General features: G+C 41.4%; 1 protein-coding gene across 15 annotated transcripts in view; it reads right to left on the bottom strand.

Moving 5' to 3' along the window:
- LOC119379276 (protein hu-li tai shao) overlaps positions 1-12,894 on the bottom strand; it is a 170,779-nt gene that overhangs the window by 15,933 nt on the left and 141,952 nt on the right. For 8 of the 15 annotated variants that reach the window (XM_037648529.2, XM_037648533.2, XM_037648540.2 and 5 more), the window contains 2 exons: positions 8,241-8,323; positions 4,692-4,873 (listed from right to left, as the gene is read on the bottom strand). In XM_037648529.2, the coding sequence (XP_037504457.1) occupies positions 4,709-4,873; positions 8,241-8,323 (248 nt within the window). In that variant the 3' untranslated portion in view covers positions 4,692-4,708. The remainder of the gene's footprint in view (positions 1-4,691; positions 4,874-8,240; positions 8,324-12,894) is intronic. The other 7 variants (XM_037648541.2, XM_049411923.1, XM_037648536.2 and 4 more) reach the window with 1 other exon arrangement.

Here is a 12,894-nt window from a genome sequence, read left to right on the forward strand (position 1 = left end):
CAGTCCATAGGATTCCTAGAACTGTACGGCAGTACCGTCGCTCAGAGCAATCTAGCCTTCTTTCATATTTCTGCAGAGTCCACAACTCGCACCCATATATTATTATGGGAAAGATCAGGACATTACCAGACAAACTTTGGCTTTGAGGCTGACGTCTTCAGACAACTTTGCTCTTCATAATCTTTGAAAGTTCACACAATACCTACTCTGTTTTCAAAAACTTCACTGTAGTTCTGTTGTAGAGCTACAACCAATAATTTTTTTAATTGATAGGGTTAACGTCCCAAAACCACGATATGATTATGAAAGATGCTGTAGTGGAGGGCTCCGGAAATTTTGACCACCTGGGGTTTTTTAACAGGCACCTAAATCTAGGTATACGGGCCTCAAGCATTTTCGCCTCCATCGAAAATGCAGCCGTAGAGCTACAACAAAGTCTCTATTCTGGATCCTAGGAAAACCTAGAGTTCTACAACATCTATTACATTGTAATTTATCTGAATTTTCTGGGCTTGGCCTGTCACAACCGTAGTCTTTTTTTTTTCTTTCATAAAGAAAGACCACCCTTTTCAATTTCTTCTTTTCCGTTCAGAATGAGAGTTTTAAAGGGACACTAAATAGAAACAATGAATTGGTTTAGGTTGATAAAGTGGGCTCGGAGAACTCGTGTAGTTTATTTCACAATAATAGGTTTATTATTAGATCAGAAAACCAAGTTCAAAGTATCATTTTTAAATTTCACGCCGAACTTTGTAATTTGTGACGTAAAATAAGAGCATTTAGCGTATTTTGGTGCCACTGGCTCGACGAAATTTCCACAAACTCATTATGTCAAGTCTCTGGCACCCTCAGAGGACAATGTACTTCGATTTAACCGTTTAGGAACTACGTAGGCCCAAGCAAGCGCCGTCAAAAATATGTGATGTCACGGCAAATGGTGCGGGAATTCCAAAGTGGCGTCGCCACCTGTATTTTCTTTTTGCGCGTTTTTCTCGCTTATTAAGCGTCTTCTCGCAGCAAGCGTGGTGTTTTTGGTATCATGGAAGACTACTTTACTTATGCGAGAAAAATCGTTTTGCTCTTTAGTGTCCCTTTAAAGGAGTACTGACACGATTTTGTGACATCGCAATAGGGACATTTTTCGTTTTCTTGGTATGCAGTGCTAACACTCTCCATACCAGAGTGAGACAACAGGCACAAAACATTTACTTTGATTTTAAAGTTTTCGTCACTGCTCATCTGCAAGCCAGCCCCACCACAATGGACATTATCCCGACGAGTCAGCACAGCTCCACCGAGTTTGCAAAATCTGCGTCCTGCACGCAGCCTAAACCGTAGAAATCACTGTTGGGGTTGCTGAACAACAATTCGCTGATCGTTGTTTGCGTGCACCACCAGCAGATGATAGATCTGCCGCTAGTACGTCGTGAGCTGCTGTCTCCCCGCGACGTCACACTGTGACGACATGTCACTGAGAAGCTGCCCCCTCGATATCAAAACCGAAAGTGCTTTTTAAAGGTAGCGGTATTAAGAATATATTCAATGCATTCCCAGGCACCACAATACCCTTTCTAGCGTCCTCGACACCAGTGCTTTTATTTAGAGCAACAATTCGAAAATATTTAAGATTTGTGTCAGTACGCCTTTAAAGCCCTGTGTGCTTCCTGTTACTAATGTGGTGCCGTCTGCATATAGCAAGTTAGTTGCCTTTGTACCTCCAATTTTCACTCCCATATCCCAGTTTTCAAGGTCGCAGTTTCTGAGAACGTACTCTGTGTTTAAGTTAATTGACTTAAACACAGACTATGTTAGTGAAAGAATACACCAAGTGAAGAATACACCAAAAGAAAGTGGTCAACAGAGTCGATACCCTCGGTACAATCCACGAAACAGTAATACAAAGACTTTCCGTATTCTTTACAGCAAACATCTCATTTTCGCAATGTGTTCTCTCATACTACGCCCTTTTCTGAAACCTGCTTGCTCTGTCGCAGTCCTTCTCTCTCCACGTATGGTTCCAGCCTTTTATGTAATACTTTTAGTAGTAGTTGTGAGACTAATTGTGAGTAGGTTTTATAGTTTTAGCATTCTACTGCATCACTGTTTTTATACAGTGCAATAAAGAGAGGTCTTCCTGTCTACTGGCCATTCTGCTGTGTTCCAAATTTGTTGACATAGTTTAGCGATTACCTTGACTGATTCCGGTCAGAGTGCCTTAAATTCTATAGGGATGCTGTCTGGTCCACTTGCTTTATCAGGAGGTGGTTGCTGTACAGCCAATCTTAATTCATTTTCTAAGAGTGTTGGTTCTATTTCATACTCGAAGTCTATGAAATGCTCTTTCTCAGTTTGATTTTTTTTTTTATCAGATGTACAACGCATTCCTTCCATCTTTTTTTGTATGTCTTGCCCCACTGTTAGGCGCTTTCCTTGTGTGTGAGCGACAACATTCAGTTTGAAAATCTCCCATGACTTCTTTTGCCTTGTTAATTGATCTTACCTTCGAATTATCCTATTTGATTAGATTACACAGTACTTTTGCTATTTCTAAATTCATCCTATGTCCTCAAATACTTTGTGCACCCAGTATATTCTACTGAATTTCATGATGCATATCCAGTCCTTTCATATGTGACACACTGCACCTCCTGCACAAGACCTGCCCCTACTTACTTCAAGTGCATGTTGTTCTGCATAAAGCTTGTGAAAGCCTGCAAAAGCCATGATGGGGGCTGATGAAAAACAGAAAAATACAGCACCACATGAAACAGCGAAGGATGAGGAAGCAAATTAAAAAGGAAGCTGAATGTACTCTAGCTCCAGCTGGCCAAAGACCAAAATACACTCGTATTAGATGGGTTGGCTAGGTACAAAGATCATCTTCAGTCCAATAGTGAGGTGCAGATTGTTTCTGCATCACTACGAATGTTTGGTGTAGATGATTCTGTGTGTTATAATGTGCTAGCTGTAGATGCCCGTGAATTGAATTCTGGACTACGCTGCTAATAAGCATGTCACGTGCACCTTTCTTTTAGGTTACAGAGAAAACAGGTTCGACACAGCATGTGTGTACAACCCAAAAGCCACAAACAAAATGTTTGTGGCTACCTGGCAGAGAGACAAAGGAGAAAAAGTAGCATAAGTGCTGGAGGTGGTATCTAGTTGTCAGGAGTTAAGTTGAGCGAAATGACGATGAAGAAGGCTGACTAACAGGTGGGGAAATTAAACGAATGACCGGACGAGGTGTGAAGAAGGCAGGGTAAACACGAGAGGGTAGCCATCAGTGAGTGCCAATACATGGCTCTGGCTCTGTTAACTGTGTGGTTTCGAGTTCCTGACATGTCACACAAAGCAGAACATGCGCAACAGATGAAGAGTTTACCAGATGAGAACTTATAAACCAAAGAAAGCAGGCCACATGGTCAATATTGTATCGCATTTGCCAAAAAATTCAATGGCTTTCACGGACAAAAAAAATTTCCAAGACGTTCAAGGGCCTTGAAAATGCACTTTTCAATTTCAAGGGTTTTCAATGGTTTCAAGAACCTGTTCACACCCTGAAAAATATTTTCAAATTTATAAAGATGTGCTCTTTGAACCACATGAACCAATGAGCACATGACTTCTTGAACATGACAAATGAGTTATGTATTGCACTAACACAACAAAAGATATTTGTGTAGACATGCCTTAATTTTTTTAATACTTTCCTGATTGTTCTAGTGAAGTGAAGCCCAATAGCTACCTCCCAACTATATAAATTGGCCACGAAGATTACACAAGACCTACAACTAAGGAATAGAAGTGCTACCATTCATACTTCTGTTGCACTGTGACAGGCACCACGACACACTCAGTTAGTGGAAAACAAGGAACACACAAGTGAAGTATACAACTCCTAGTGTGTTCTATTTCCCCCACTAGATGTGTCAGAGGGCCGGCCACAGTGCAACAAAATGATCAAACTACATTAACTAGGCCCTTTGCAAGCACTGCTTACTTTTGCTATCATTCCCCATTAATATCAACATGCCTCTCCCACCTTATTCCCAAAATATATTCCAGAGTTGCACATGCCAAAATCATGATGAGATCATGAGACAGGTCACATTGGGAGACTCCAAAGTGATTATGACCACCAGAGGTTCTTCATTGTGTACCTAAACCTAAATAAATGCATGTTTTTGCATTTTGACCACTTTGAAATGATGTGGCTGGGATTAACCACATAATAATGAGCTTTGTAGCAGAACACTTTAACCACTAAGCATACCAAATGGCAAGAACATGGTACTAACTTTTCAGCACAAGTACAGTCATCCTGACGTCAATGACATTCTCCCCTGTCTACACACCTTCACTAAGAGGACAATAAGCTGGAAAGCAACCTTTGTAATGAATATTTGACAAAAATTTTTAAATAGTATGTTGGCACACTGGTGCATTAGCAATGGAGAGAAATTTTAATGCAGGTCAACCATGCCAAAGAGCGTGTCACTCTCCATAAAGCCAGCACAAGGATGGTGCATTGTACGGTTCAAATACAGGGACAGAACTTTTCCTTAGTTCCACACCTGTTTGAAGCACACTCACACCAAACTACCAGCAGCAACTGAGGGCACTGAAAAAATAAAAATTGTAGACAAAACATGAATGTGCTGCAACTAGGTGACATAGGTAAGCAGGCTCACTTGCAAATGGATGGGGGCTACTGGCTTCGGTTCTGCCACTCTGAGGCAGCCTTCTCTTTGTCCTCCTTCTCCTTACGGTGCTTCTTCTTCTTGAGAAATGAGGGCGTCCGCAATCCCCCCTTTTTCTTCTTCTTGTCCTTCTTGGGTGACTCACCCTCGACGTCCTTCACTGGCGAGCTCTGCTGAGAAAGACCAGAATGCCGCAGGCATGCCTATCAGTGCTAACTAGTCTATGAGCCAAAGTTTTTTAAAGGATGAACACACAACACAGTTCACCTTGTAGCATCTGAATGTAATTACACTGCTTCATAATGGCACCTCAGCTGCTTTCAACACCACAGTCTCTCTATCTGAGAGCCTGCACGAAAAATAAACCTAGGCAAGCAAATTTTGTGCCAATACACATTAGAGCATACACACTACAGCTATGTACAAGTGATTATATCCACAAGAGTGTGTGAACACACATACTGAAGAGCCATACAAGGTTGATATAAGAAAAAGGCATCGCACAATGACCCACTGTTTGAGAAGCACAAGCCCTGTGTGTCATATCATCACCTCAAATTCAATAAATTGTCCTTTTATAGAAAGCAAACAAATCTCTACCACTGAGCAATCTTCAGTGAAGGCCATGAGAGGTCAGATTTTTATCTTTCCTTCCTTGTCACTTGGAGAAAGGCTGTGCTGGCAGTAGTAACAGCTCACAGAGCATAGAAATGCTAACTGTACTGCGGCATTTAGTGGCCTCAGAATGTGCTGTCAGGCAATACTTAACATCTATGATAAACTTGAAGGGGGTGTTTATACGACAGCTATCAAGATGGAAGATATCACTAAGACAAAAGGCTTGAAAGTGATGAAAAGTTGTTGAACAAGGAATGCTGCTGCAGCCAACATCTGGACAAGACTCGTCTTCAGGGACAGCAATAAATGTACAGTCAATTTGCCATGATACCAAAACAAGTTTTGCTCAATGAAAAGCTAAGCACTAGTATGCAGAACTGCATGACATGCCGAACGATAAGTGAGGACACACACAAAGACGGTAAACACAAACAATGGCATGTGCTGTAACAGCCTTGTGGAGGTATTGCTAGCAGTCTTCACCTGTCTTCTATATATGCCACCATAAGTTCACATGCAGTCTGTTCCTGGCTTCTCCCTTGAATATTTTATCGCTTGGAAATACAATTCACAGACAGAGACAGGCAGGCAAGTGCACCAGTTCATTTTTCTTTAACTTTTGCCAATGTTCCCTGGCTCGAAATCACCGACAGCAGATTTGAAAAGATCGGCAGTTTCATCTGTTTGAGGTGCCCTATTTATTTATTCATTAGACAAACCTACAGCACCAAACAAAAGGCATAGTTGTAGAGAGGTTACATTAAAAATAGCTGCAAGACTAATATTAGTTAACATTTTAGTAAGAAGAAAAACAGCGAGAAAGAGTATCTTCCATGAGAGTGAAAAACTTGGAGGCATACTCTACTTTAGTGGTAATGCACTCCATTTGTTAATCACCTGGAGAGAAAAGAACACCATTTCCATTAGAATTTTTGTTATATATTAATTAAACAAATCAATGCTATTTTAAGACAGCTGATGCACCGCCCTGCAAGCGTGGTACATAAGTGGTGCTCTCAAAATACCCTGTGAATGAATGAATAATACTCATGTCAATGTCTCTTACGTTGGCTGCTACATCTGTGTGGCTGTTGGGAATAGCTTGATGCGGCCAATTGATAACCTGCTTCAGGCTTTATACGTTCACCAATATTTAACATTTAGGGCTCTAAGAGAATTACCACATCAAGCCAATGCACCTCATTTAAGAGTAGCACTGCTATATTATGCTAACAGAAGGATGTGTAATTTTAAGGTAATCTGGGGGGGGGGAGGCTTTCTTCAAGAATACACATACAATTAAAAAGGACCAGTGCAAACAATAGTATGTTGCAACTAACTGACGTGTCCTCTTCAAGTGCGCTCTGAGTGCAAGTACAGCAGTATTCCTTGTGTACAGAATCTCAAGGGAGCAGAAAAATAGAGCTGAACACAACTACAATGAAATTTCCACCTTAACAAAAATTTTTGATTCCTAATTCGCTGCTCATAGAAATGAATATGTAAAAAGTACCTTTGCCACAAAAATTTGCTGGAGGTATTTCTATTTCATTTGCTCAAAGTTTTTGCCAATGTTACAGGATTGGGAAGGAGTGCCTGCCCAGAACTACCTATTCGGCATGACAGCTCAACAATTTTGCAAAGGCTCACGGCTTCCTTCATACCAGAGCTGCGGTGGACAACCTGTGTCTCCATCAGAGATATGCTTTTCGCTACCACAAGCAAAGCCAGATTACTTTTTCTTCAGTGAGCTCACTGTGAGGTGACAGGTCAATCGTCCATCACGAAGCCACCGACAGAATTTATGCTAAGATACAGCAACAACTTCCACCATGCTTCTGGCATTGCAAACCTATTGCACCAAGTCAAAATGAGTGTTGCAATAAACACCTGCAATTTGTAACAACATTTTTGGATGCAATATTTTGGTTATGATTAACAGAAATATCGTATATTAGTGTCTGGATAAGTGCACGAAGATGAGGAAAGCAAAGTGGTGCGGCTGGTGACTGCATACATGACCAGGCAGCCTGCCTTGCAAGTGTTCGAAATACAATAAAAGGCACTTTACAATAAGAAGTCATCGTTACCCAAATACAAATACAAAACCAACCAATTAACTGGCTGTTCTGTTTATTTACTGGAAAATAAAGGGAAAAACATGTCTTTGCAACGACCGGTTTCATTCACACTAACTGCTGCTGAAACAACACTGAAAGAGGAAATGAAGTCCCATAAAGCTAGCTCGCAAAGCCATTCAGAAACTTGGGACACATGCACAAGGGCAAATGAAAATGCAGAGGAAAATCGACAGCTCGTCAATAAATTGATTGTGCAAGAGATAGCCTTGATGAAGTGCTGCAATTTCAAAAGCATCTATCCCACAAACGCCTCTTTCTTGCATGAACAAGCCAGAACCTGATGTGATTACACATTTTAATGAGATGTTAACAAAAACGTGTGCTTTACTGCGGAAAAATGACCAACTAATGAACAACTGGGCAAGACATAAAGGTGCATCGTAGGAATAGTTCCTTTGTGCTTTCCCAGTGCAGTTTCTATATTGCCTTTAGAATGTTAAATTAGGATCAAATTATAGATTAAAATTATAGATACTTTGCCTAATGAGGGAGTTATTAAAGGGCAGCTGTATCAGGAGGTTAGCATATGAAGCCTGTATGAGTGCTACATACAACTGTTATTACCCCTTTTGTGAGAGTTAAAGGCCTAATTGTTGCACAGACGAAAGCTGCAGTAAAGAACCACCCCCAATAAGCCAACTGATGAAGTTTTTATAGCAGACAAAGGAACTTTTAGATGCAAGAACTAAGGTTCCACAAGGCAGATACAGTTTTGTGCTGTTGTTGCAACATCGACAACAAAAGCATGGAGAAATTGGACACATAAAAATCAATTATGAACCTCTTTGCTGCTGCGTGATGCTGCTGAAACGTCGCCACTCTCAGCTGACCTCAGCTTCTCATCCCCATTCACTGGTGCATCACCTGCAATGACAACTAGGAATGAAGCACATGCTAGAAATTGCAATCAGACGCCACTTGTGAAACTGACCACTAGGGTTTTCATGCTCTTTTTTATTTTTTTAAGTACTGTAGTCATGAAAATTATGTGAAAGAGAAAAGCAGGATTGATCAGCTTATGACACTGCAACATATTGGGAGTTTGCATATGAACAAAAATGACACCACAGTGGAAGAAATAGCACAGAACGTACAGAAACTAGCGAGGAACCAAAACAGAACAAAAAAAGACACTGCAGCATCATATGCAATAAAAGTGCTCTGGCGTTCGTGATCTAAATTTTGCATTTTAAATTTATTGGAGAACACTATACATATGTTTGTGAACCAAGCCTTTCTTTTTATAATAAACCCAAAACCACGATATGATTATGAGACGCCGTAGTGGAGGGCTCTGGAAATTTCAACCACCTGGGGTTCTTTAAAGGGGCCCTGCAACACTTTTCCAAGTAATCTTTGAAACTTCATCAACGAAGTTTATTGCCTCACGAATCAACTGCCGCAAAATTTCTTATAATCCATCCAGTACGAGCAGAGTTACAGGGATTTGTAGCATGCTGTAAGCGCTTTTTCTCTTTTCTCGTCCTGACGAGTGGGCTGGAATTACCTAAGCAGGGAAGGATGGAACGGGGGAAAGTTACGTCATGCACGCGTCATGGCCATGAATGCTTTCTTTTCTTTCTTTTTTGAACGTGCAGCTTACTTTTAGTGGGATCGCGAGGACACGTCACACCGTCCCGTGGCGGCCGTGGGAACTATGCAGCTCATGATGCTCAAATCAGTCAATGGCCATGGACTTTGAGTTTAAAGCGTGGTCATTTGGGTTTATGGCATCATTTGTCGAGAGAAGAGCGAGCGATTTCTAGCCGACTGAGAATTAATTGTAAATTCCAGGCAGTGTTCTGTGCCATAATGTTTAGCTTACATGTTCTCATGAGCCTTGATTGCCAATCAGCAGCGTTTTCTGACCATGCTCAAAAAGTGTTTCAGGGTCCCTCTCACGTGCACCTATATCTAAGCACATGGGCCTCTAGCATTTTGCCTCCACTTATATGCAGTCACCGTGGCCGGGATTCGATCCCACGACCTTTGGGCCAGTAGTTGAGCATCATAACCACTAGACCACAGCAGCTTTTGGCAAAAAGCAGTATACATTAGTATTGTAAGCGCCAAAATTGTCAATGACTACGGCTAACTACAGTAAGAAGGACCTTAAGTATCATCATAGTGACCCAAGCAGAGCTACGAGGGATATTGCAACAGCTTTCATTGCTTTCCGATGGTACCACACACGCTGTATAATGAAGGGACTAACGACCTGTGAATACCACAGGTCGATAGAAAGGTCAATGCTTGAGAACGACTAAAATGTCAATTGCTACACACACCGTTGCTTTAGTAATCAAGAAATTAAGGTAAATGTCTGACACAATTTGCACCACCAGTGGGACATTCTGGAACACAAGCCCAATGACGTAGTAAGGCATCAGTACAATTAATCACAAAAAACGACGCAAGTTCTGTCTTCGCCGGGCTGCCCTCGCAAGTTCTGTTTTCGCCAGGCTGCCCTCGCAAGTTCTGTTTTCGCCGGGCTGCCCTCCGCTCGGCTCCGCTAAAGCCCCTTGGTCTTCTGCGCAGGGCGGGCATGGCAAATGCGATGCCAGAAGGCCGTTCTCAGAGGCGGGCGGTTTGAATTGTGGAATACAGACCACTAAAATGCAAATTTCTTTCAAATTAAGCATTTCCTTGGTATGAAACAAGCACTGAAAGGTTTCTGGAACACTATTTCAACAATCCACGTTGACTTACTATTTCCTTTAGTGTCCCTTTAAGCAAATTTAATGAGGCATGATACACTAGTCTTTTCCCACAATAATGGTAAATGCTTCTCTGATCTCCCTGGCCCTCTTGTTATCACTGCACGCAAGTGACTCAGTGTCACAGAATATCTAGGCACACATATTGGTGGTTCATGGAGACTTTTCTTGATGCAGCATCTTGTCAGGCTGATGCATCATTTGCCACAAGCAGGGGGGATAAGATAGAAAACCCCCTCAGCAGACTGCACAAATGAGTCCTTGCGCATTGTGTATTTTCTGCCTGGTTACTGTTTCATGCATCAGTAGGAACGATCCTTGTTACTGCTTCCTGCTCTCCCTTTCCATACAAAAAGTCCATACATTATGTTAGGACAACTAGCACATTCACATAAACTATGAAGTAAAAAGAGCATGGAAGATGGTACATGTCATTGTTAACATTATCATACGAGCTGCTGGAAGTGACATTAAAAGTGAAACACTAAATCAGTTTAAATTGATTATATTCTTTGATGAGTCTATTGTCATTAAAACAACACTGTATTAGTAAATTACTCTTTCACAATACCAAAATCTCAACGCTTACCGTAAGAAGACGCTTGGTAACGAGAAAATGTGCAAAAAGAAAATGCGTATAATAGAGCAGGTAGCGCAGAAATACGGAGACACAAGCCAGGAACATATACACGAGATGAGCGCTATCTCGTCAAATGTATATGAAGATAGCGCTTGTCTCGTGTATGTGTTCCTGGGTCTTCGTATTTTTGCGCTACCTGCTCTATTATGCATTCTTACAAACTCACCCAGATTTCCGTTATCATAAGAAAATGTGGCTCGCGATGCCACCTTGAAGTTCCCGCACTAATCCCCATAACATCATTGATTTTAACAGCATCTACTAGGACCTACGTCGTTTCTTATCGGTAAAAATGAACTACATTGTCCTCTGAGGGGGGTCAGAGACCTAGCATACCTAGTTTCAGGAAATTTTGTTGAACCAATGTCGTCAAAATATAAAAAATACACTTTGAAATCCGTGACGTCATGTGCGGAGATTTCGGCGCAAAATTTAAAAATGAGACTTTGATCTTGCCTTTACCCTTTAATATTAGAACTACGATAGTGAAATTAACGACATTAGAGTTTTCAGTGTTGTCAATCTAAACTGATTCATTGCTTCACTTTAGTGTCCCCTCAAAAGGGAAAATGAAGGTCGAAGTTTTTGAATTGTGCACCAAAACTTTAGCATCTAATGTCAGTGTGATGTCATGAATTTTAAAGGGACACTAAAAAGAAAAAAGATTTTTCTCATGTTAGTAAATTACCCTTTCGTAACACCAAAATCATCATGCTTGCCACGAGAAGATGCTTGGTAATTGAGATAACACACAAAAGGAAAATGCAGGTGAAATTCCTGCGCTAGACACAGTAACGTCATAGATTTTGACAGTGCCTACAAGCTCCTACGTAGTTCCTAATCGGTAGTAGTAGTAAACAACTTTATTAGGAAAGCCGTAAAAATGAAGTACATTGTCCTCTGAGGGGGCCAAAGGCTTAACATACGAAATTTCTGAAAATTTCGTTGAGCCTAGGTCACCAAACCACGAAAAATACACTTTGAAATCGGCGACGTAATGCATGGAGATTTCGGTGTGAAATTTAAAAATGAAACTTTGACCTTGCTTTTTTCCTGTATTAGAGAGTTTTAGTACTGGGGAATGGTGCAACATACGCATCACGCAAGCGGTTTGTGTTACGTGGTGTCGCTTGCCACGATAGGGCTTTTAGGGCATCGTAATAACCGCGTACATAACGAATGAATGTAAAGCGTGTTGCGCCATCTGGTAGATCAGAATATATCCAAAGAAATTGTGTAAAAAACGCTTTGCAACTTCCTTTCATTCTGTTATTTAGTGTGTATCATGTATGCTCACCCTGCTTGGACTTTTTGTCCGCAGTATTCTATAAATAAATAAATAACACAGACCCTTCGAGCTAATACAAGTGTGATAGCAGGATTACGGCCAGATTTCTAGCCACATTAACCCATATATGCCCAAACTCAGAAAAAATGACAAGACAAATATTTTTTTTCACAAAAAGTGCACTTCTACCCTCAAAAGAAGCAAAAGTTTTTTATTTACTGCCAGGTAAACGCAACACTGTTTTTCTGCCGTCCTACATATAGGACACTGGGCATTAGGGGTGCGATGTGCGGGTGTGGTAAGCTTTGAAAACATTTCACGTGCACACCAACATTGCACTTCTTCCTCTCCATGACGTCTTTCATGCAAAGCACACATTTGCCCGGAGAAAGCGGTTGGCACATGGCAACATGAAAAGCAAGAAATGTCTAGGCTTGCACACGTTGAGAAGGAGACCTGCTTGAAGTGCTGTAGGTGGCGCTAGTCATCAGATAAAGAAATAGCAATGTTATAGTGCCTCAAAGAAGCGTCCTATATGTAGGACACTGGGCATATATGGGTTAAGGCTGTAGTACGGCACCATGGCTGTAGTTACTCCAAACGGACGGTAGACGCATGTGCGAGTACAATTGCCAAACGTTCGCGCTTTCTCACCTGCCGTGCGGTAGGTGCGGCGATCTCTCCTCAACAGTGGTGAACTCAAGTATTCTTTGAAACCCCTACTGCCTGGCCTACCTCAGTTGGACGGATATAGAGGCACTCATGCTGCGCCCCGAACAAACGAGAGCTA

The sequence above is a fragment of the Rhipicephalus sanguineus genome, chromosome 1 (genome assembly GCF_013339695.2).
Source record: "Rhipicephalus sanguineus isolate Rsan-2018 chromosome 1, BIME_Rsan_1.4, whole genome shotgun sequence".
In the NCBI taxonomy this organism is placed as follows: domain Eukaryota; kingdom Metazoa; phylum Arthropoda; class Arachnida; order Ixodida; family Ixodidae; genus Rhipicephalus; species Rhipicephalus sanguineus.